The sequence below is a fragment of the Fonsecaea multimorphosa genome, assembly GCF_000836435.1.
Source record: "Fonsecaea multimorphosa CBS 102226 unplaced genomic scaffold supercont1.22, whole genome shotgun sequence".
Taxonomy (NCBI): domain Eukaryota; kingdom Fungi; phylum Ascomycota; class Eurotiomycetes; order Chaetothyriales; family Herpotrichiellaceae; genus Fonsecaea; species Fonsecaea multimorphosa.
In genome coordinates this window covers 51,280-76,063 of record NW_015971656.1, presented here as the reverse complement: position 1 = coordinate 76,063, position 24,784 = coordinate 51,280, and the positions used below count along the sequence as shown (strand labels likewise).

Sequence of the window (24,784 nt, the reverse complement as noted above, 5' to 3'; positions counted from 1 at the left end):
TCTCGGCTCCGACCCCAGCAGAATAAAGGCCGAACCCAGTTCTAGGACAGAACCACACATATTTGGCATGAGATGAGAAAGAAACTCCTCTTCTTGTGTGTCTGTGAACTATACCGAACCGATATGAACCGGTTCCGAGTCTTTCCTTGAGCCGCACTCATCAACAAGGTAACCTGGAGATATAAGAGAAGGTACAGAGAAATGCTTTCATAATCCATCAACATATGTGGCAAGGGCAGCATCGCCAACTGTGACATCGACTTCCCAAGGAGTCTCCGTGCTTTCAGGCCAAGTAATCAAAGGTCGAAAACAACATGAACAAGCTTGAAATCGAAAATGCCGAGGCCAACACAATCTTCAAAACGGCATTGAAGGACGCCGCTGCGTGGAACGAGTCTCTCGACTGGCTCCCAGTCCACACATTCGTCTATCGAGAGGTAGATGGTATCAAGATTGAGGCAGATGTTTATGTGCCAGACACGCCGGTGGGCCAGCTCGACCAACGACCTGTGGTACTGTTCATCCATGGCGGTGGTTGGATGGGAGGTATCCGTACCGACATACCTAGGACGATTTTGTACGAGTTCCTAATAAGAGGGTTCATCTTTGTTTCGATTGATTATCGTCTGGTCCCAGAAGCGGATTTCGTTACGGGCCAGTTAGACGATATTACCTCGGTGGAGACTTGGATTCGGGAGAAGCTTCAAGCGTCACTACAAGATCGAAACTTACAAGTCCTAGTCAACACTGATTCTATGATCGTTGTGGGAGCTTCTGCGGGAGCTCACTTGGCATCACTAACGGTAAGACTCAAGGAACCATCATTTCCTTCTCTCACTTGACGCCTCTCTAGGAGATGACTCCTCTTGTGCTAATACCTACCACCAGCCGAAAATTTGGCAGATTCCTCCCAAAGCCCTTCTCCTGCTCGCCGGGCCAAGTAACCTTCTTGCACCCCGAGTTCCAAAAAGGTCTCCCCCGGACGGTAGATTAGCTCCACTTCTCCACCACGTACCCCTGGATCCATCACCGGAATTCATCAAGTCAGCCATGTTTGACAAGCCTCAGACGAATACAATCCCTGCTGTTGGGTTAGAAGGCTTTCTACAGCCACGGTCCTTACTCCACCTTTCAAGAATCCTTAAACAGGTGACCAGCGAATTCTTGCTTCGAGGTATTGTGGACGGGAAATTGCCCGAGAAAGGAAGTGTTCCTGAGGACGAGATCAAATACATCAGTATGTTCCATTCCAAGTGCTGGTGGCTCGCCCCAGAAATCTCACCACCCAACACCGGGTGGTCTGAAATATCGGCTCACAATAAAAATGACTTCAGGTGCCTTCTACACTGATCCGATTACTTCATATCCGCCAACGTTTCAAATCATCGGCGATAGCGATGAAGCCTGGGATGCCTCGCAGTTAACTTCGTTCCATGACAAGTTACGGCAAAATGGCATTCCGTCCGCCGTCCTCGTCGTGCCTGAAGCAGTACATGCCTTTGAAAACGACTCCAAGGTTGGGGACCCGGTGCATTTGAAGTATTTAGCGACGGGAGTGGATTTCGTGTGTAGGTTCGTTGGGGAGAATGGCGGAGAGAAAAGCAAAAATTGAGTTCAGGTCTACCTATTCGGGATCGACTGGAGGACTAGATCCTACTGAACTGCACCTCGGGTACTAAGGGAGGGGACCGGCCAGATACAGAAACTATTCTCAAAGTGTCAACGTAACTACTACTGTGATGGGTTGAACCCAGGAGAAGGCTCGGTTCTGGAGAACCTGCGGCAAGATCAGCGCCAGGAAACACTGCCTTCTGATTGACTGTGCTCGCCTGTACAATGTACAGACGAAATATTGCCTCGTGATTGGCCAAGGCGTGCACGGTGCAAGGGGTACTGACCAAAGGAATCTTGACAGCTAAGACAGCGTACGCAAGGGAACCAGAGGCAAGGAGTTGGAACAAGTACGCAAGGAAGGACTAACGCGGTAACGGTACGAGTTACCTCCTTGCGGCACATCGGACGATATAAGGAGAGAGGAAGGACGGCTATGGCTTCCTTCTCTCTCCTCAGACTTGTCCCCTTGTTACTAGGTTGGCTAGCTAGTTGCAGAACTCTTTCCAAACTCTCACACTAGTATTTTATCGTACTTTAAATCTCCCTCTCTCGTCCTCTTCTTTTTCTTTCCTCTCGACGCTCGTCTCTCCTCCTCCGCTTTCTGCCCCGCTTACTATTTTCTAATACCGAAAAGAAAGAAGACCGCGGCGGGAGTCTTTAATAAGGCAGAGGGGCACGGCTCGTCGCATATATGTTAGCCGCCGTATCCAAGTAGAAATGGAAAAGAGAAGGAGTGTTCTAGGTAAATGGGAGAAGGGATGACCAAGATAAAGGAACATATGGAAGGATAGGAAAGATATAGCATATGAAGCGCGCGAGTCGCCATTAGGAGAAAGAGTCACAAGAGTGGATGCAATATTGGAGACGCGCTCCATCTTCCCTAGATAGCGTGGGTTGCGAGGGATTACATCCATCGCCTGTACAAGGAGTCCCAGTTTCGAGCCTTGGGGCTCCCAAAACCATACCCTCGCGGATAGTCGTGTAAAGTTTCCACATCCTCGAAGGGAGAGACATATAGAGCATTGAGAGAGTATCAAATAGCAGCGCGGGCCCGGAAACGGGACTGAGTGCCGGTGATAAGAAGGATGACGGGGGTGGGCTCCTGAGCAGGCGGTGGGCAAGGCACGACCCCAAACAGGTGCCCAAGGCGTGGTGCATACTCGCCGCTGGATGCCCCGGCATACATGTCTCTCGGCTGCCAGCAGGGTAGCTATTGATCGTTACATTTCTACTACAGTGTTGCACTTACTGATGTTCCGATGTATCGAGTTGATGAATCTTCCCGCGGTACTTGAGTAAGGCTGAGCCGGTTCCGGGCATGCCTCCGGTTCGCCGTAGCCAACGCACCATGGTTCGCTACGTTTCATCATACTCCGGTTCATGAGTGGTCAATGAAACGAGCGCCGGGAAAAGCAGAACATACGGCCTTGTACGATCGCTCTTAATCTCTTGTCGATCGTGCGAGTTAGCAGTAAGGGTGTCCAGATTCTCAACCTCCAACACCCAAACTGACAACAAGATGGCTGAAGTCGAAGTTATAAACATGGACGAAATCCGCGCTGCCTTCACAGCCGCACTCAAAGATGTCAAAGACTGGAACAATTCCTTTGATTGGCCTGAGGCCCACACGTTCGTCTACAGGGAGATAGACGGCGTCAAGATCGAAGTCGACGTCCAGGTGCGCGAAACGCCGATTAGCAGCGACTCTTTCGTCCAGTCGGCCAAGCGACCTATTGCGCTCTTCATTCACGGAGGCGGCTGGATGGCTGGTATCCGTAACGACTGCCCTAAGCCGATAGTACACGAATTCATCACAAAGGGATTTGCATTCGTCTCGATTGATTATCGCCTCCTTCCTGAAGTCGATTTCATCACGGGGCAGCTAAACGATGTGGCATTCGTGGAGACCTGGATCCGAGAGAAGTTACAGTCTTGCTTGCAAGACCGGGGTGTGAATGTGACGGTCGATACCGACGCCATTGTCGTCCTAGGAGGCTCTGCCGGTTCTCATCTGGCCTCGTTAACTGTAAGTCTCTCCGCCTCGACTCTTTCTTTCCTTTCCTCATGATTTGTTTAGCTTTCTCTCTGTCATCACTAAGGGCCATGTCCTGATACTGTTTGAAAACAGCCTAAGATATGGAAAAAGAAGCCTCAGGCTCTCCTACTTTTAGCTGGGCCTACAAATCTCTTTCTAGTCCGGAAGCTGGGTCGCCCCTTGGGAGGCGGCAAGCTCACCGAAGTAGTCGCTCGAGTTCCCCTAGATCCCACTCCAGAATTCATCAAGTCAGCATTCTTTGAGAGCGTGCGAACTAATTCGGCCCCAAATTACAACGTGGAGCCCTTCTCAGAGCCTCGTTCATTACTTAGTCTCTCCATCCACTTGAACGATGTCATCCCCGAGTTCCTCGTGCTGGGACTACCTGATGGGAAGCTGCCAAAGAAAGGTAGCGCCCCTAAGGAGAAAATTGAATTTATCAGTACGTCAATCTCTAAATAATTGACCCATTTTGCTCTATTTTGTCACACGTGTGGAGGGAAAGCCCCAACATGCTAACATTAGATCCTAGGTGCATACTTCGGGGACCTCAGCGACTGGCCTCCGACGTTCCAAATGGTCGGCGACACTGACGAAGCATTCGACGTAACGCAATTGAGTCTGTTCCATGATAAATTGCGCGATCATAACATCCCCTCTGCTATGCTCGTGGTGCCTCAAAAGTCTCACGGCTACGAGGGAATGGCCAAGATTGGCGACCCGACGCACTTGAGATATATCCAGCCGGCTTGCGAGTTTGTGATAAACAGCGTCCTGAAGGAAAACAAGGCCAAATGACGCGGCTCGCGGAGGGCAGAATGATCTGGGTCAATGCTGGGACAAGTATGATGGAACGCACCAGGAGAGCGTGGCGGCAGCAGCGGAGCTACATAGCAAAAACAGTGAATCTCCACTCCAGGGCTGGTGTTGCGTTACCAGGCATTCTAGGCGTCACGATGTTGCCTGTTATCTTCACTGGCACCTGGGGGTCACTTGGTTTTAGGCAGGAGTGCAGCGAACCCGAGCCTCTGGAACGTGCCTATAAGAGCAAGAGGTTCTCAAACATCCGAGACCGACAGGCAGGAGAATGCAAGATGCTCTCAGGACATGAGACTACGGCAGCCGGCAAGACCAGTGAAATGGTATCTTCAAGCTTCCAGTTCGTGATTTTTCATCCTCCGTAAAGTTATATACGGCTCAGTTTATTGAGGGGTTTGGTCAATAAGAGCGGATCTCATGATCTGAGAGCTCCTTGTAGATAAAGTCCTTGTTAAAGGCTAGCGTGGCATGAACGGGGCGAGCATGTGTCACGAACCTGACAAGCATATAAGCTAATAGTTCCAAGTTTCTGTCGTGAAATGACAGAATTCTTAGTCTTTTTGGGCGATCCCCAAGGGACTGTGGACCTCTTTCTGCCAATATGGGCATTTCTAGCCTTCCGGATAGACTCCAGAAGGCCGACATTTATCTGCCCTCGTCTCCATGGCCCTGTAGATAATCCAACCAACTTTTGAAATCACTTCACCAGTCATTTGGAAAGAACGTCTTGCCTGCGGTCGTCTCTGCAAATATCGCCATCCACCATATCCACCAAATATGCACATCTTTGTACATATGTACACGGTCCGGCGTCCTGTCTGACGCCTCAATCTCGCATTCCTTGCTCTCTCACTCATCCACCTTGGGAGGAACGCAACGCTTAATAGGTATAGCGAAAGTAAGGGTTTTCGTGATCTGTGAGATCTAGGAACGCGGCCTGTCCCTCGGTCAATGTCGATCGCAGCGCATCGGCGGCGCCGGGCTCGTTGATCGCGCGGTCACGGCGGCGATTTAGGGCCTTGTAGTACAGTCTGCGCGAAGAATTGGGGTTAGCTGAATCTGGAGAACAAATCGTACGACATGGACCATGCTTACAGGAGTATAGCCATCGAAACTTCCGCGGCGACCATCGAGATCATGAGGATGATCATACCGGTTGGGTAGCCCTCAGCGGCTTCGCTGCCCTTGAAAGCAAATGGCCCAGCGATCCCTCCGATTGACGAGGCTGCGAAAATCATGGCGTTCGCCGTCGTTTTCTTTGTGAAGCCGCCGATATTGGATGCCAGGAGGCCAAGTGTCTGGATCAGGGCACCATAGAAGAAAAAGCCCTGAGATTAGGAGTAAGTAGGTTAGCCTACCAGCCCGACGACATCGAGGTTAGCATCTAGAAGGAGAAGGCACTTACAAAGTAGAACGACGTGAGGAGACCTCCTTTGTTATCTCTCGGCAATTTCCAAAGCAGAATGTATGAAACGATTGAAGGGACCAGGAATCCCATCGCAATGACGATGCGCGACTTCTTGAACTTAGTCGCTAGCAGCCTGTCATATAAGAGCCCCGAGTCAAAAACGCACTTGAGGTATCATTAAGTAGAGGATATCGAAACCAAAACTCTTACCCGGAGACTAGCATATTGATAATCACAATGCCAGAGCATGGCATAAAGAGTTGAATAGTTTTGAAGTTGGAAAAACCGAAGCCGGTGAGTATCAATGCGCCAAAACTAACATGAATGAGCAACTGGCACACAGCTCGAGGTAAAAGCGGGGATAACTTACCTTCCAAGTCCGGCAGTCGCGAAAGCAAACGCGAAACCAGTCACGCATATGAGCCACGTCTGTAGATCGGTAAATGCTGCTCGCACTTGGGCCCACTTCAACTTTCGTGTTTGGATCCCTGTCTGATTTTTTTGCAGCCGCCTGACGGCGATGTTACGCTCTCGTTCGGATAAAAAGCGAGCCTTCATCGGAGAGTCTGGGAAGAAGATGCCGAAGATGATAGAGAAGCCAACGGTGATAGAACCGACTACTAAGTAGATCCACTTCCAGGGGCTATTGTGAAATTCTCCCTTGATCGAGGCCGCACCATAATCAAGGGCCTGCCCGACGATGGCTCCGACGGAGGCACCGCACATCCAGAGCCCAATGCGAAGAGGCTGCTCCTCTGTCTTCCACCTACAATAGCTGAATTAAATGATGTAGACCCACGAACTAGAGTAAACTCACCACATCGAACTGAGTAGAATGCAGACCGGGAGACTAACGCCTTGAAACCCATAGAAGAATCTGTTCACGGTTAGTTATATAGCCCTTGTATCAAAAGACAGTGACTTACTTCAAGGCCATAGTTCCCGCAAAGTCACGCAACGTAAGGAAAAGTAGGGCGAGAGCTCCAGAGTACAGGATAATGCCTGTCAAGTACTTCCCGACTGGGAGTTTTTGGGCGAGGAGGAGAAGGGGATACTGGCCCTAAAAAATAACGATGAGTTTACAGGCACCTTAGACGTCGGGATTAGGGTAGGAGGTACTCACAACAAGAGCTGCAAATGTCAGGATTGAATTGGTCCAAGAGTACTTCGTGAGACTGAGGACTGGTGGGTTAACGCTGACGATAGTGTAGAGCTTTAGGTCTGTTATCAAGCCGAAGATAGCTGCAATGCCGTAGGCGCCGGAGTCACAAGCCATGCAGATATTGCCAAGCAACAACTGTACATTCGGTGAGTCGTTTCCCGCTGCATAGAAGAGGGCCTGATTGTTTTACCAGAACGATGATGCGAACGTCGATTTTCCACAAAAGCTTCCTCTCCTCCTCCTCTGTCCATTCAATATCAGCGTTCTCCTGGACGAAATGATGAGCATCGTCGACCCGGTTATTATCCTTGACTGGCTGCTGCGTTTCTTCGTCGTGTTCTGTGATGGAGGCAACGATCTTATCTCCTGGGATCGCCATTTTGGGAGAGAGCTGGTTTGGGCAAGTCGGTTGCCTTTTTGCCAAGACTAAGACGGAGGGATTCGATTTGATTGAAATCTGTGCAAGGGATCACGTCCCCATAGATATTCCCCACGGGGTAATGCAGCGAAATGGAAATTGGAACAGAAAGTGCTGTGTAGACGTTCTGTCGCGTCAAAGTCCGGTCCGTTATATAGCACATCAGGTCTCCGAACCGGTGCCCCCTTATTCGCCTATAGAGGGGGCTGAGACACTGGAGCTTAGTCCAAAAGGATGATTCCGGGTTCATCACAACACCTAGACCCTCGATCTACATCTGGATATCAACAGAACAAGCGAAGTGGCTTTCCAACCCGGCGAGATAATGAGACTCAGTCAGTCAGGCTGTAGAGTCCAAACGAGCCAGGTCATTTGGAATTCCGTCCGGGAATATGCTCTGCTCCGATTTAATCTAGATTTTGCCGACCGGAACTCGTGTGGTCTTCGTAGACTCTGTCCTGTGCGCATCCATCTTGAAATCCTGCAGTCTGGTCAACGAATACGTGTCACTCGCCGTGGAAGAGACTGCATCGTCAGCTACGTCTCCGTTGCATCAGTGTACTTCTCGATAACGAGGTCTGGAATAACTCGGTGGAGCATAAGGGCCGTGGAGATGCTACTAGGAAGGGGTGGGGTGACAGTAGCAGATGCAGTACGCTCGGCTTGGGCACTTTGTTGATCATCTTTGAAGACAACGTGGGAGCCTTGCTGCTGAACTCTCATATGAGTTGGGCTTGTGCGCCGAGCACCTACACAATGCTCCTGTGCCATGAACTCTGTTCTCTCTGTTTTCGTCACCGTAGCACTTACCGTTCTCTATCGCCATCGAATGTGATAGGGTCCCGCCAAATGTACCTTTGCACGAGCTGCTGATCTCTGTCCCAGACTAGACAGGAAAAGCAATTAATGACCATCACAGTGTGATCCTTGAACGAAGCCTTCTGTTGTGTTTCACCACTGAGTCACAGCGCACACGTCCTTTCCTCCTCACCTGTGAGAAGTGTCGATACTACATTGTTGGTCCTACGCCACCAGCTGGGTTGATCTGGATGATAATCGCCTCGACTGTCAATCAATCCCCAGGAATGTGGGATTTACCATCTTTCTTCGCGCTTACGAGGTTCCTTCGAGCGTCCCGGCAATGTGGAGGTTTGTGTTGCAGTGCAGCCATCAGTATCAATGCAACTCCGGTTGGATGAACCGGTCACCGCAAGCCCGAGATTCATCCATTTCTTTCTGTCAAGGACGCGTCAAAAGCTTTACAGATCAGGCCCGCAGTGAGATGATACCTTCGGCTACCACTCTCATAGGCCCATGGATGAAGAGGAGCCTGTTGACGAGCCGGGAAACTTCCTCAAGGACCTGCAATTGAGCCCGAACCCACGACCTCAAAACTACCACTTCCCGGAATGATTATCAAAGCGAAGAATTCCCCTGAACAGCGCACAGTTTGGATTGACGGCAGAACTCTTGGTTGTTGCAATTGCTCGACATTACATGTGTTGTCGCAATGAGTGACGCTGGCCAACGATTGGAGTCAATTCTCCAGCACTTGACTGTGCCTGAGACGATCTCGCTGCTCTCTGGAAAGGACGGGTAGGAATCCTCCACACCTCTAGATCCAGCGACCACCTGAAACCTTACGTTTTCACAGATGGCATACAGCATCCATTCCACACAAGGGCATTCCTTCCATCCGGGTAAGAAGAGCAGCTTTTGTCACAACCCAGAATACGTTTGCTAAAAAGACATGTTCATAAACAGCTTTCTGATGGCCCGAGCGGAATACGAGGGTAAGGACATAGCCGAAACCTTCCAAAAGAAAAAGAGACAGGTTGTTCTAAATGCAAAACCAGGCGCCGCACATTTCAAGCCACGCCGTCGACATGTTTCCCATGCCCTATTGCGATGGGTGCAACTTGGGATATCGACCTTCTCAAAGAGCTTGGTCGTCAGTTCGCGGGCCAAGCGAAGTCACAGGGTGTTCAGTACGAAATCTCCCCAATATTTTAGCCATGCTCGTGCTTATTGAATACCGGATTATAGTGCATTGTTAGGTCCTACCATCAACATTCAACGCTCTCCGCTCTGCGGAAGGAATTTCGAATCCTATGCAGAGGATCCAACGCTGAGTGGCAATCTAGCCGCTAGCTTTATTAGTGGCATCCAAAGTGAAGGTATTGGATCGACATTGAAGCACTTTGTAGGGAATGATCAAGAGACGCACCGCACCAAGATCGATGTCATTATTGAGCCAAGGTTTGTCCTGCGTCATTAATTTCTAGTCCTTTTACTATGGCCCGCTTAACGCACTACCAGAGCCTTGAGAGAGATATATCTCAAACCGTTTCAAATTGTCATGAAGAATGCGCCACCTTGGGCCTTAATGGCTTCATATAATCGCCTGAACGGCTTACACGTCACTGAAAGCCCTCAGCTACTGGAACAGATTCTCCGACGAGAATGGGGCTGGGATGGAGTTATCATGTACGTCGAATCTATGATTCCCGCTTGATGGCGACTAACGTGGTAGCTCCGACTGGTTCGCCACCTATTCGACTAGTGAGGCGCTCAATGCCGGCCTAGATCTCGAAATGCCGGGCAAGACCGAGTGGCGAGGTAAGTTGATTATGAGAGCTCTACACTCTGGAAAACTTGAAGCACCGGTCCTTCAACAAAGGGCACGGCATATCCTCAACTTCGTGGAGAAAACTCGCGCCTCGGGCGTTCCTGAAGACGCGGTAGAGTGGGAGCATAATACACCTGAAGTTAGGGCCGTGAACAGAAAGGCTGCCACAGAATCGATCGTCCTCCTCAAGAATACTTCGAAGCTCCTTCCAGTTCAGAGCCCCGGTCGCGTGGCAATTATCGGTCCTAACGCTCATGAAGATCTCTTCTGCGGCGGAGGAAGCTCTACGGTATTCCCTTACTACTATATCTCTACCTACAGGGGTATTAAAGATACTCTGGCAGAGTATAGCCCATCCAGCGAAGTTACATTTGCTCAAGGTTGCTACAAGCACGCACTCCTTCCAGTCATATCGACAGAGTCACCTTCCGGACAAGCGGGAGTCGATCTAGACTTCTATAATCGCGATTTTACCCAGGATCCGGACGCCCAAAAGGTTGTCGCAACCCATTCCCTCACTTGGAGACTTGTATTTATCGATAGTCTACCACAAGTAGCTCTACCCTCAGTATATGGCCGTTTTAAGGGGCTGTATAAGGCACCTAGCGATGGCGACTTCGAATTCGGCGTGGTCACAACAGGAAGAGCCAAGCTTTATATCGACGGAGTACTTCTGGTGGATAATTGGACTACTCAAGAAAGGGGAAGTCACTTTTTTGGTAAGTGATAAGTGCGACGAAAAGAACCTCGGAAAGAGCTATATCTCATTACCTAGTAGGACTCGGCACCATCGAAGTCCGCGCCACCAGAAAGTTGGTAGCAGGACAACAATACGGGATCGTGGTAGAGTATACGAATACCAGCAGCCTCCAAGATAGGAGTATTTTCGACGTGGGTGGTGGCATATTACGAGTCGGGGTGTGCCCTGTCGTCGACCCGGAGAAACTTCTCAGAGAGGCGGTTGACGCCGCTACCTCAGCCGACACGGTCATTTGCTGCGTCGGGACAGATCTGGAGCATGAAAGCGAAGGCTGGGACCGGAAGGATATGAAGTAACAAACCTACGATTATTCCTCGAAGAGATTTTGGGCGCTGACACATCTCTAGATTGCCAGGCTCGCAAGATCAACTCGTCGAAGCAGTACTCAAAGCGAACCCGCGGACAATAATCGTGAATATATCGGGCACACCACTCGAGATGCCCTGGATTGACCAAGCCTCGGCGGTGATCCAAGGATGGTTTATGGGGAGCGAGCTCGGTAACGCCTTGGGGGACGTTCTCTTTGGCAAGGTGTCGCCCAGTGGCAAACTACCAATAACTTTCCCTCGGCGGCTCGAGCAGAACCCATCGTGAGTCCCTTTATTTCCGCATCGGCTAGGCCTAGGGCGCTAATCTCGAGTAGCTACGGCCACTTCCCCGGTGATCATGGCCGCGTGAGGTACGCCGAAGGCATAATGGTAGGTTATCGACACTACTCAACCCGATATATTCCCACTATGTTCCCATTTGGCTATGGACTATCGTACACCGAGTTCCAATACACCGGCCTTATACACGAAGGCGAAACCTTACTATATCCCGACGGGGTCGTGTCAGTGTCTCTCACGGTGACGAACACGGGCGGCTTCGCCAGCCACGAGATTGTGCAGCTCTATGTGTCTGCGCTCTCGAGCTCGGTATTCCGACCGCTTTGGGAACTGCAGGGCTTTCAGAAGGTTAAGGATGTGCAGCCTGGAGAAAGCTGGAAAGTGATATTTACTCTCGATAAGTATGCCGTGTCATACTATAACGAGAAGCGAGAAGAATGGACGGTAGAAGCCGGCAAATATCGTGTGTCAATTGGGGCGTCCGTAGAGGACTTGAGATTGGCCACTTCCATCCAGGTGCCAAGTACGTTCCATTGGACGGGACTGTAGGGGTAGATTTGGGGACAAATGGACTGTATCAGGTTGTTTCCACAGAAAACCGTGACAAGATGCTGGTCCGAAGAGGTGAAGATCAAGCAGGTCAGGCTGCGTGGGCAGTTCCATGGGAAAATTGAAGAACCCTCAGCATCCCTCGAGTGAAGCGGCACAGACAGGAACAGGAATCCATCCCGGCGACGACGAGAGCAGATGTCGAGGGGCAGGGTTTGTGGAGAGGGGAGGTGCAGTGGCGCGGCGCAGCTTCATCGCCTCGATTGCAGAGGGTGAAATTAGCATGCACATACTTTGGTACTCAAGTTCCATCGCTACAGACTTTTGTGCGTCTAGATCGAATATTTCCTCACCTGGCTGACTTGCCCAGATGGAATTACGACGCCATGCCGAGGTGACAGATCCATATCTAGTACATGGATCTCTTACCCCTGAGCCCGAACTGGCTTCTCAAAACGGGAATCGGAAAAGCTGCCTGTGGCTCCCCCGTGCTCTGCCGTCGCTCCCTCGACCCTCTCTCGTGATCGACCAGTCCTCCTCAATGCTCCGTGATGTGCCCGATAAAATCGGCCTCGCTCCCTTCCTGAACGAAAAAAGAAGGGATCAAGCACAGTTCGGGCATATACAATGTATTGGAACGATATCCGACTATCTGAGCGTGCCTTTCACAAGCCCAAGTCCGCCATCGCGGAGAAATTTTTCCGGGTCGTATTCGGGCACTTCCCAATTCATAGTTATCGCCGTCTGTCTCAACACGGAGTAGTGAAGTCCCTTTCGAAGGTCCCAGAAACCCATGTGAAACCCCCCGTCCCACCTGTCAGGAAGCTTTGGCAGCTTTGGGTGGGGACGTTCCCCAATCGCCTTCAGGTAGTATAAAGGGAGTGGATACATCGCGCCGCCTTGCGGCCATGGACGCTCAAACTCCTTCAATTCTTCTGGGCACTCGTTGTCTGGATGGTCCCGCCATTCTCCGAGGCCACAGGCTTCAGTCGCGTGTGTCTTGGGATTCCCCGGACAGTCCTTGTTTGAGCACTCGCCTTTCTGGACTTTGTAACTCCACACTTCCCAGAGGTTTCTGCACTTTTCACACAGAGAGGTTGGGTGCGACCCCTTGCAATTCGTGCATGTTACACCGGGGAAATGTTTTTTTCTTGTGTATCCAGGCCTCCATTTGCTCATTTTATAAAAATCATAAGGCCACACATCCGGGTTTTCTCGCGAGCACTTCTGTTCTGGCATCTTTGGCATGGCAGACCCCGAGGCTTCTACCTTGGGGGTTTGTGCAAGGACTGCGTCCTTTTTGGCCAGCGCCACATCTGCATATGAAATTGGAGGGTTCGGTGCAACCGGAGGCTCTTGTCGAGCTGGAGTTCTTGGGAAGATTGGGTTGCTGAGCCGGACTGGGTCCTCTAGCTGGAGAGGGACTTTTGGCTGGGCGAGAGCTACAGCCTTTTGCTCCCGATGTTCCTTGTTTCCAGTTTCTCGTGAGCCTGAGGCCGTAGTTGGCATAGCCACGTTCTTCTGTGGAAGTTTGGACCCTTTTCCACGTGTGGAAATTTCATCAAATCGCTTCACATAGTCGAGAAACCAATCGGCAGTTTGCGTATTTGCAGATTGATCCTCCTGTGCCTCTCCCTCGACCGAGGATGTTTCAACCTCTGTGACCCTTGGCTCCTCTTGGAGAGTCGACATGGCCTGACGCTCGTGTCTTGATCGACGTGCACGAGGTCGGCCACGCGAAGGGTCTCGATATCCTGAGTGGGAATCATCCTGGCGCGCATCTTGAGAATCCTCATTTGATACGTTTGTTTGCTGAAGATGTGAAATTGTCTCTGATACAATCCTCTGGACGTCCTGTTCTGATAGTCCTTGCGGAGTCTGAGGATTTTGAAGTGGTACAGTCAGAGGCGACATGGTTGTCATAAATTGAGGATGAATCCCTCCATGGTCTGCGCCAAATTGACGATGGAGACCGCCTAAAAAGTGGCTTTGGAAGCTGAATTGCAGAGTGGCTCCGCAGTTTCCGCAAAATTGCCAGTTACTGGCGATTTGTGATCCGCAATCTGTGCAATATCGCGCCATTTTGTCGTAGTTGATGCTGGTTGTTGGTGAGATGGTAAAGGGAAAAGAGGAAGAGAAGTTTTGATCTTTCCAAATTTTTTTCACACCCTCACCGTACCACACCCACCAAAACAGCATCGCCTTGGCGTCGGCGAGTGAAGTGAAGAGATTAGATGACAACGGTTTTCAATTTTCTCAGTACATCCAGGGGCGATCAGGCCGTATTCCTGCATCAGTATTCGTCATGCTCTTCATCAAGGCCCATCCGTCCTAATCATATTGTCATCCCACCGAGAAGATTGAATATCGCCCTCCTCCCCCAAGTCCCTCACACTGAAAATACCATCTCGAGATGAAAGGAAATCGTATTGCTGGGTTTAGCGAAATCCCTGTCCCCGAGCCGACTCCTCTCGAGAATCAAGTCGGTCAACAGTCCAATGAGTTGTCGCTTCACTCATCGGTGCGTAGCACAATCCTCAAAGCAGCGGCCTCTACCATCTCCCGCCCTCCTGAAAACTCCTCTTGAGTGCTGACAAGAAACGGCCAGGGTCATATTCCCACGAACTCAAGGCCCAGCCCAGCTGCTACCTGTCAACCACAAACCTGTCGCCTAGAGCCAAGCTCTTCGAGCCTGCGAGCGCCAGGACATTGGTTTTGGTTCCACTTCCCACCCGTGTACCCCACCCAGCAAGCTTGGAACGATATGCAGGCATTAGGTCCGCCTTGAGCAAGAGGTGGTTTGATGTGCACAATGAGTCGCAAGAAGCTCGGCGAGCGGATTTATCTTGGCAGATGTCATTCCCGTCAAACAGCACCACCAATACCTCAAAAGATTACTGTCGTCTGACGGCAAGTGTGGGGGACCTTTCGCGAGTGCTTGCGGTCAAATTCCCCTCCAGACGTTGTCCTCTTGGAGCTTAAGGGCGGAGATCGTGGTTGATGCTTATTCTTTTTGTCAGATCACCAACTGGTACATTTCAAGGCATGGAAGTTGAGCATTCGCCCTTTGGACCTTGATTATCAATAGTATTGCAGACTCAATGTACATCTAAGGAGAGTCGGACGCGCAACGGAAGATGTTGGTGATGTTTGTGCCCTATTCACGATGCTTTCTTGCGCGGTTGATCTGATCACCAGGCGACAGCTTGTATTCATAGAGCCTCTTTGCTTGGGGACGTGTAACCAATACAATGATTGGCACTTGAAGTGGCACTTTTGTAGGACATCTTGTTCTGAAGCCTCGATCTGTTTCCTCCGTGGTGACCAAGAAACTTTTTCACATCGAGACTGATCAAAGAGTACGGAGACAACGGAAACGATTGGAACATCGGACGGGGTGAGGTAGGTATCAACAAAGTGAATGTGAATTCTCCTCCTACTCGTAAAATGCCAAGCATGGTGTAAACATACTGCCACATTATCTATCAAATATTCCCAATTGTTTTCACCGGTCCTCTTGCCTCTTCTTTTTCCCCCACGCCGTGAAAAGACCATTTACATCTCTGCGCAATCAGCCATGTACTGCCCACGATGTGGCCAAGTGACGCCTCGTCACTGGCGTTTCTGTCGCTACTGCGGAGAGCCCCTCGTGGAACTCCCACGAGTTGATCGCAGCCAGCGATCCAGATCTCGTTCGAGGAGCAGAGAGCCTCGAACGACAAACCAGTCACGCCGAGACCCTTCGCCTGTTGGATCTCATAGACACCAGTCACACCGAGACCTTTCGCCTGTTGGGACTCGCAGACACCAGTCACACCGAGACCCTTCACCTGTTGGGACTCGCAGACAACAGCCCAGACGAGACCCTTCTCCTACTGCGACTCTGACACGTCGCAGGCAGCCTTCGACAAGAAGAAGTGGACATCGATCCGGGCCTCCACGATACCAGCCACAGTCTTCATCTAGACAAAGCGACCAGCAGCGCATGTCTAGTGATAACAAACCGCAGCGGTCCCCCAGAGGGCGTCCTCTGACACCATGGCAAAGATTCGGAAGAGAGTACCAGCGACGCCAGAGAAACGAGGTTCAGCCAGTGAGCGTCGTTGCGGAAGACCCAGACTTATGTCGCAGCACCGCTGGCACGAATCACGCGACTGAAGCTGGCAGGATGCCGATCAAGTGACGGCAATGAGCCTGGAAGAGGTAAGGGAAGCCGCAATACCAAATTGAGAGTCGCGTTCCAAAGCCAGATGGTGACGGAAAGCAACCCGAAGCAACGCCGGTTGTGGCTGTGACCAAAAGAAGAAAGTCAAGCCCGAACCCACTACATCTGTGTCACAAATTGCTACCCTCAGTGCCCATATACACCACACCTGAATCGGGTAGGGTATATATGGCAGGAGAAATAGGTATTGCACACAAGGCTGTTAGGAGATAAGGCTAAGGGTATAAGGCTACCGGGTAAAGGGATACCCAGTGCCTAGTCTACGTGATAATAAGGGCGGAGAAGCTATAAGAGACAATCCCCTCCCGAATCGGGTGGGAATGATTTCCTCTTGCTTCTCAAGCGTTAAGTCGTTATCTATAGGAACTATAGATAGTTGTAATAGTATATAGTTTAGCTAGTCAGTCCCTACCGTGTGGCGTAGGTCCTGATAATTCTCAACGCTTACCTTATATACGGTGGTACTGTTAAAGCTGGTGGCGAATTGCTGGCGTAGTACGAAAAGGCCTACGACGGTAGCCTTTATAGAATTATACTATACCTAATTCTAGTGGGATACGTTTCTTAATATGTCCGAACCGAATATCATATCTACGGTCTTATCGTAGACTGAGGGCGCGGATCCGGTGGTTCCGCGGCCTACCGCCGCCACTCCTACTAATAGCGATTATAGTGCCGGCCTTAAAGACCTATCAAAGGAATAACTAGAAGCTAAGGTTACTCGGCTTAAGATAGAAAGAGCTAGGCGTGTAAAGGTCGAGCGTCTACGATATCTCCGTACGGGGGGTAACCTAATAGTCGATTAGGTCGCGGCGTAGGAGGCTATAACTCGTTCTCGAGTAACCCTACCTAATTCTAGTAGGGGAGTTAAAAGACTAGCTACGGAAGAGTTACTTAGGAACTCCAAGATCTTTAAGGTCGATACCCTAAAGCACTTCGGCGATAACGATACAAAAGCCCTTAATGAATTTATTATAGATATAGAATTATTCTTCGATAGTTAAAGGGTTAATTACTCCGATCCTAAGACTTATAAGAGAGTAATTAAGATAGTAGTAATATAACTAGATAGCGAGATCCGTTAGGAGTATCGCCGGTTACGTAAACTATTTATTATATAGTTAGATTAGCTTATATTCCTTAGGAATACTATTAAAGACTCCTAAACGCGTATCTACGATACTATCTATACTACTTAATTCCTTAGACAAAAGCGAGACTAATCGGTCCGCTAGTATCTATATAATTTAGAGTAGGTAGAGGTCGATATTAAAGCTACGGCCCTTATAGATAAGTAGGTCAAAATATAGAGGTTTCTCTATAGACTATAGCCTAGTATTCGCGACGTAGTTATATTAGAACCGTAGGAAGTCCGTAGGAGTAGGGATATAGTCCTTACTACGGCCTATAGATATAAAGTACGGTTAACGAAGGAGTAAAGGAGTAGATCTAAGGAGAAAGAGACGTCTATAAAAGCTAAAGTATCGAAGTAAAAGAAGTCCTCTATATCGAGTAGAGATAGGTATAGGATAATCTATCTAAATTAGGAGGGAAAACCTACGGAGAGTTCTCCGAAGTCGTCGGGTAGTTTAAAGCCTAAACTAAAGGATAAGTCCTTATTCTTTAGGGACGCGATAATACTTAGATACTAGAACTACGGCTAGCTCGGGTATATAAAGTATATATATTCTAACTCGTAACCAAAAAAATAGATACTAATATAATAAACGTAGCTATCGTATTGAGTTAGGTTTAGTCATTAAGTATTACTACGGAATAACGCTATATGAGTATTAGCGTGACTATTAAGGTTGATAGGAAGAGCCACTAGCTACGTACTCTTATAGATAGTGGTGCGTAAGACGATTTTATATCGTAATCCACTATTATTAGGCTCGGCCTAAAGGGTAGGGCGCTAGACGTATTCAGAAAGGCGGTAGATGGCCGGTAATTAACTATCTATAGACGCTATGACCTTAAGGTCCAGATAGTGGACAATAAGGGTCGCCGAACGAGTACTAGACTAGATCTCCTTGCCATAAAGATTAAGGATTTTGACATAATCCTAGGTATAAGATAGCTTAGAATAGTCAATCCTAATATTAATTTTAAGGAAGGCACTTAGGTCGTCCGAGACCTAGTTATAGTGCGTATTAGTACTATCTTGATTAAGTAACTGAGGAAAGAAAAGGGGTCGATCTACGTAATGTAGTATCACCTAGTAGAATATTCTTAATCAACTTCCTACCTGAATCGGGAGGGGAAGTGCTCTTTATACTGTCTGTCCCTTTTCAAAGGCACTGCCGGCGGTATACCTAATCTATACCGTGAGTACGAAGATATAGTATAAGACCCTAGGGATATAGGAATACCTCCTATATCGAGGGTCGAATATAGTATCGAGCTAATGCCTAGGACGACTACTCTATATAGGCCTATCTATCTATTAAGTGATAGAGAGCTCGAGACCTTGAGAGAATACCTCGATATAGCTATCGCAAAAGGGTAGATCCGTAGGAGTATCTCTCCTACTAGTACCCCGATCCTATTCGTCCCTAAGAAGAACGGGACCTTACGTCTCTATATAGATTATAGAGAGCTAAATAAGGTTATAATCAAGAATAGATATCTATTACCCCTTATTTCTGAGATCCTTAATCGTTTAGTAGATACGAAATACTTCATAAAGCTTAATCTTAGAGATGCCTATTATAGGATACCTATTAAGGCTAAAGACGTCTAGAAGATAGTATTCCGCACTCGCTATAGACAGTTCGAGTACTTAGTAATACTATTTAGTCTAATAAATACACTAGTAACCTTTTAATCCTATATAGATAAATCCTTAAAGGGCCTACTAGATATATTCTATATTACTTATATAGATAATATCCTTATCTTTAGTAAGATAGAATAGAAATATATAGAATATATCAAGTAAGTCCTCGAACGGTTACGTAAAGCGAAGCTTTTTATTAAGCTAAATAAGTGCGAGTTCTATATAGAGAAGGTCTCGTTCCTTAGTTTTATTATCAATAAGTAGGATATCTTAATAGACCCTAGTAGGGTGATAGCTATCCGAGAATAGTCTACCCCGTAGACCTTTAAAGATATCTAGATATTCCTAGGGTTCGCGAACTTCTATAGGGGATTTATTTAAGATTTCTCCCGGATTATAGCTCCGATAATAGACCTATTAAAAGGAATAAAATAAGAGATAAAAAAGGGGCCTCTAGAATAGTCGTAAGAGATAGAGGAAGCATTTCAAGACCTAAAGAATAGGTTCGAAAGAGCTCCTTTACTATACTATTATAACTCTAACCTAGAAGTGCGCGTAGAGACTAATACCTTAGGTAGCGGATTAGACGGTATACTTTCCCAGAAAGTTAGGATTCCCCTACCTAAGTTAGGAGAGGAACCTAGATCGGTCTAGAAACCTATAGCTTTCTACTCCCGTAAGTATAAACCTAAAGAGATTTAGTATACTATAGACGACTAAGAGATACTAGCTATTATATATATATTTAAGGAATAGCGATACTACTTAGAAGCGCCGTCAAGTATAGTCATAGTAGTTACGGATTATAAAGTCCTCTTACGGTTTATAGATAATAAAGTCCTATCTCGTAAAAGATAGACGCGCTAGACTAAATATCTAGTAGTATTCAATTTCCGTATCGTTTAGAGAGTCGGAAGGAAGAATCCTACTAATAGTCTATTAAGGAGGCCTAATTATAAGCGCGAAATTATAGATAAAGATATATAAGATAATATACTATAGGAACTTATAGCTCTACGCTCGGATCCTATACCTAAATTAGGTAGGGAAAAGGTAGCGCTAATACGAATCAGTACGATACGTATAGTAGTATTGACGAGGGTATAGTATCTTCGTAAACCGCTAGCGGGGAGTAGCGAATAGAGTACTATTACTAGTCTACTACCTTCTTCTACTATAGCTATAGGGGAGATATCGGGCGAGGATAGCGACAGCTCCGGAGAATTCGTAGGAATCGAAGAAACTTCCCGGGGAAGTGAGCCGATATTTCCCCTACCCGAATCGGGTAGAAAGGATACTCTCGAACGTTAGATCCGAGAGATATAAGATTATAACCCTTTTATTGTAGCTTAATCCTAGATATCCTTTCCTAATAGAATAGTGTTAGGGATAGGCCTTATAAATAACTATTAGGCTATTAATTAAGTAGAAATAGCCCGTTATAATAGGCTCGTTTATATTCTAAGTAATCCTACTATTCAAGCTAAGATCCTAAGGGTTAACTATAATAATCTATAGGACGGAGGATATTTTAGTCGCGCTAGAACGCTTAAGATTATTAAACGTTACTACTAATAGCCCAATATCCGTAAGGATATCTATAAATATATAGATTCCTATAATATCTATCAAAGAATAAAGGTCCTAAGGTATAAACTATATAGGTAATTAGTTCCTTTATAACCTCCTAAAAGCCCCTAGTAAGGAATAGCTATAGATTTTATCATAGACCTACCACCGTCTAAGTATAGGAATAGCGTTTATGACGCTATACTAGTGATAGTAGATAGGTATTCGAAGATAGTATATCTTATCCTATATATATAGAATATCATAGCCCCGGAGCTACGCTAGATCCTAATTAACGAGGTATTCTCAAGATTTAGGCTACCTAAGTCGATCGTAAGCGATAGGGACTCGTTATTCACGTCCAAGTATTGGGAAATAATATACTATTATCTTATCATCAAACGGAGGCTATCTATAACTTTTCATCTCTAGATAGATAGGTAAATAGAGCGCCTAAATCAAGTACTAGAATACTACTTAAGGTACTATCTAAATAATAAACAAGACAACTAGGCAGAGTTACTTAGTAGCGTAGAATAGGCTATCAACAACAGTCGAAATAGCACGATTGATACAATTCCGTTTCAAGTAGTATATAGTTATAAACCTAATATACATAGAAATCTTAAGGACGTTACTTCTCTCGAATCGGGAGGGGAAGAACCCCTATCAATTTATAACTAGGCTAGAGCGAATGTAGAAAGTATACTAGTAGTCCGTAAACGCCTATAAGAGTCATAGCAAAGGACTTAAGAAAAGGTTAAGGAATACTTCGATCGACACTGTAAAGCTATAGAATTTACGATAGGCGATTTAGTTATACTCTTAACGAGGAATCTCCGATTACGGAAGGCTATAAAAAAGCTCTTAGATAAGTTTATAGGCCCTTTTCGCATTAAGATACGGATTAGCAAAAATACTTATAGACTTACTCTCCCGTATAACTATAGACGCGTTTACCTAACGTTTCACGTTTCACTACTAAAGATATACTAGTAACGCTTAGGAACTAATCTCCCTATGCCGGTTAGTGTAGATACGGAACAGGAGTATTAGGTTAAGTAGATCCTAGATACCTAGGGTAAGGGAGCGAGGCGGCGTTAGTTAATTAAATAGTAAGGCTAGGGCCCTAAGTATAATACCTAGAAACCTAAGAAGTATTTGATCGGGTAAGGGATATAAAGGTTAGTTAGGGAATTCGATACGTAACAGCGCGTAGAGAAAAAGAAGTCTATTAAGTAATCTATCTCCTAAATTAGGAGGGGATATATTCAGTTTCACCCTAAAGGACTACTCACAACCTACGCCGCGTAAAGGCAATATCTATATAGGTCTTTCGGGGGGCCCGACCTCCACCCTAGGACGCGAACGCCCTATTCTATATATATCCTTTAGTTGTCTACTTAGCTTTGTACCACAACCGAGACGAACGACGTCTACTAGAGACGTCGTTATCCTAGCGGCCGTAGCCCTAGAGACGGGTTTAGGTTATATATTCGGTCTATATACGTAGACCAGCAAGAATAGCGCGCCACACGTTCGGGACTCGCAAGCGAGCCCGTATAGCCGTAGGGGAGGCAGAGGGGATAGGCGTAGGCGTAGGCGTAAATGATGGCGGCGGCGTCGGCGTCCTACCGAGAGACAATAGAGAAGAAGAAGAGGAGGAGGAGGGCGAGAGCGGTAGGTCTACTACCCTATTAGCTTCTTTCCTCCTAAATTAGGTAGGATATAGTTAAGGATATACCAAAACTAGAACTACTAAAATAGTCGTCGTCGTCGTCGTCGTCGAGGGGAGCCACTAGCTAAATTAGTCTCTTTTCCTTTCCCACCTTTATCGGGTAGTATATAGAAAGGAAAAACCTCTATAGGAGGGATAGGTAGAGACTAAATAACACTAATATCGTCTTTACTAGTAATATTACTATATCGATAATACCGGTTAGTCTCTCGAAACTTCTACTTAAGCCCCCTTACTTAGGACTTAAGCTATTCCCTAATATAATATTAGTATACCTACCTAAATCGAGTAGATAAATAAATATCTGAGAAGATGGAACGGCACTAGGCCGACTACCAGTAGCACCGATTAACCTCTTAATGAGGTCCTAAAGGGCCCGACAACCTACCTATAGATTATACGGGACCTAATTCATTAGTATTATCGTAAAGATAGGCTCTTAAGCGACTTACAGTAACATAACCGGTACTAGACCGGGCGCGCGAATAGAAAGAATACGACCTAGACTAAGTCTAGTCGTAAGGAAGACTAGATTAGTCGGCGCGCGGGGGGACGGCGAAGCTACGGAAACCACTATTATAGTTAATCCTATCTTCTTAATTATACTATAGCTTATAGCACTTATAACTCGGTCTAGTAGAGCTAGCACTAAAGGCCTATAGGTACCGGGACCTCGGCGGAAGGGTATCCATTAGGATATCGTATTGTTATAAATTAACAGACTTTCTCACTCAATTCAGGAGGGATAAACTAATATATTATATTACCTAAAGAGAGAGAGGAAAGAAGGAGAAAGAGATCGTTTATAAGAGATATTAAAGAAGATAAACCTAAGTTAAGTTAAATCCTACCTTACCTAAATCGGGAGTTAGAGGTTTCTTTACTCTTCCTATTGTCGTGAAAGTAAATAGCTATTTACTTAGTAAATCGTATATTGAAGTATTTATAGCGATTAAAGTATATAAGGAAGATACCCTACCTATAGACATTGAGAACTAGATAGTCTTTATCCTCAGGCGCCTCGAGGACGAGCCGTCTTTAGGGGGGGGGTAACTATCACGAATTACTACCCTCAATACCTATATATACTATACCTAAATCGGGTAGGGTATATATAGTAGGAGAAATAGGTGTTGTACATAAGGCTATTAGGAGATAAGGCTAAGGGTATAAGACTATCGGGTAAAGGGATACCTAGTGCCTAGTCTACGTGATAGTAAGGGCGGAGAAGCTATAAGAGATAACCCCCTCCCGAATCGGGTAGGAATAATTTCCTCTTACTTCTCAAGCGTTGAGTCGTTATCTATAGGAACTATAGATAGTTGCAATAGTATATAGTTTAGCCAGTCAGTCCCTACCGTGTGGCGTAGGTCCTGATAATCTACTTCGAAGCAATCGAGCAATGACAAGGGCGGTCCATCTGAGCAACCCGAAAGTTCTTCGGAAGAGAGCAGTTGATGTCGCTCTGCAACATCGTCGTCACAATAAGAAGTAGGCACCTAGGTATTGAGCGAACGGCGACGAGCTCCTAGAACGTCTCCAAGGTCAGTATCTAAGGATGACGACTGTCACTATCCGTCAATCGCTGCATATACGCAATTCACAACGCATGTTGTAGGTTGCAGCAAAACCAGAGACTTGTAAACGGCCGAAGAGAGCCTTCATTACTTGCATTCCGGCATCTCGACGGAGGCGTTCACATAACACTGGATGATATCGAGCACCGTCATCTATAGTGCTTCCTCCAAGATTTGGCAGAGACTCACTGGAGCGATTCCTCCGCACTCGCAGCAACAACCATTCTTGTACCGGCCTAGATGCTCCGTTGCCCGAGTCCTCATACGCTGCCCGCGAAGTATCTAGTACACTGCACTGGATACTTCCGGCCGGCTCGGAGACGGTTTCTTGAACTTGTCGTTTAGAGAGACAAAGACGAGAGGAGAAGTAAGCTGCGTTGCAAAACCTTCAGGCAAGCCTCACATGTTCTCATAGACAGGTTTCGAAAACGATCAGCACTACTTCTTGATCTGGCTACCCACCAGATTGTCAGTCAGGGTGGGAATGCTGAGCTAAAATCCCACTCAAATACGTGGGTGGGTCAGGAAATGCCATTTCCCGACCTATGCCTGCTGCGAGAGAGATCAGACCTTCACGTTGGTTCAGGCTGTCAGTAACCCTGTTAAGAAGCACGGTGAAGCTAGCATGATCTCATATTTTGAAGATTTGGTTCCAATTCCGAGTTGGTGCATGTGAGGATAGGCGACTGAAAACATGTTTTTGATCATACATGGCATCGGGCCTGAACTCGGTCCCTCTCTCCCGCCAGCCTAGTCCTGACGCGCACGAAGCACAATGTTACGGTCGTAGTAAGAGGTGTATAGGAAGAGCTGGGAAGGAGGAGACAGCAACATGATGGTTGAGACGCTGCATGGATTGAATACAGCAGACAAAGTGAGCGGTCTTCGATGCGC

General features: G+C 47.3%; 5 protein-coding genes across 5 annotated transcripts; 3 read left to right on the top strand and 2 right to left on the bottom strand.

Annotated features, from left to right (window-relative positions):
• Positions 1 to 314: 314 nt before the first annotated feature.
• Positions 315 to 1,612, top strand: Z520_09025 (uncharacterized protein; the record flags this gene model as incomplete). Its single annotated transcript, XM_016779521.1, has 3 exons — positions 315 to 803; positions 889 to 1,237; positions 1,335 to 1,612. 3 exons carry the CDS (start codon positions 315 to 317, stop codon positions 1,610 to 1,612), a joined length of 1,116 nt encoding a protein of 371 aa, XP_016629232.1.
• A 1,521-nt stretch (positions 1,613 to 3,133) lies between these two features.
• On the top strand, positions 3,134 to 4,447 carry Z520_09024 (uncharacterized protein; the record flags this gene model as incomplete). The annotated part of the gene is made up of 3 exons (XM_016779520.1): positions 3,134 to 3,640; positions 3,743 to 4,091; positions 4,182 to 4,447. The coding sequence occupies 3 exons, from the start codon at positions 3,134 to 3,136 to the stop codon at positions 4,445 to 4,447; spliced, it is 1,122 nt and encodes a 373-aa protein (XP_016629231.1).
• A 901-nt stretch (positions 4,448 to 5,348) lies between these two features.
• Positions 5,349 to 7,417, bottom strand: Z520_09023 (uncharacterized protein; the record flags this gene model as incomplete). The annotated part of the gene is made up of 9 exons (XM_016779519.1): positions 5,349 to 5,499; positions 5,564 to 5,796; positions 5,874 to 6,009; positions 6,087 to 6,191; positions 6,247 to 6,642; positions 6,694 to 6,753; positions 6,803 to 6,936; positions 7,000 to 7,173; positions 7,229 to 7,417. The coding sequence occupies 9 exons, from the start codon at positions 7,415 to 7,417 to the stop codon at positions 5,349 to 5,351; spliced, it is 1,578 nt and encodes a 525-aa protein (XP_016629230.1).
• Positions 7,418 to 9,364: 1,947 nt separating this feature from the next.
• On the top strand, positions 9,365 to 12,002 carry Z520_09022 (uncharacterized protein; the record flags this gene model as incomplete). The annotated part of the gene is made up of 7 exons (XM_016779518.1): positions 9,365 to 9,444; positions 9,503 to 9,715; positions 9,776 to 9,943; positions 9,990 to 10,804; positions 10,861 to 11,137; positions 11,193 to 11,435; positions 11,489 to 12,002. 7 exons carry the CDS (start codon positions 9,365 to 9,367, stop codon positions 12,000 to 12,002), a joined length of 2,310 nt encoding a protein of 769 aa, XP_016629229.1.
• A 648-nt stretch (positions 12,003 to 12,650) lies between these two features.
• Z520_09021 (uncharacterized protein) lies at positions 12,651 to 13,916 on the bottom strand (the record flags this gene model as incomplete). The annotated part of the gene is made up of 1 exon (XM_016779517.1): positions 12,651 to 13,916. The coding sequence occupies one exon, from the start codon at positions 13,914 to 13,916 to the stop codon at positions 12,651 to 12,653; it is 1,266 nt and encodes a 421-aa protein (XP_016629228.1).
• Positions 13,917 to 24,784: the final 10,868 nt, after the last annotated feature.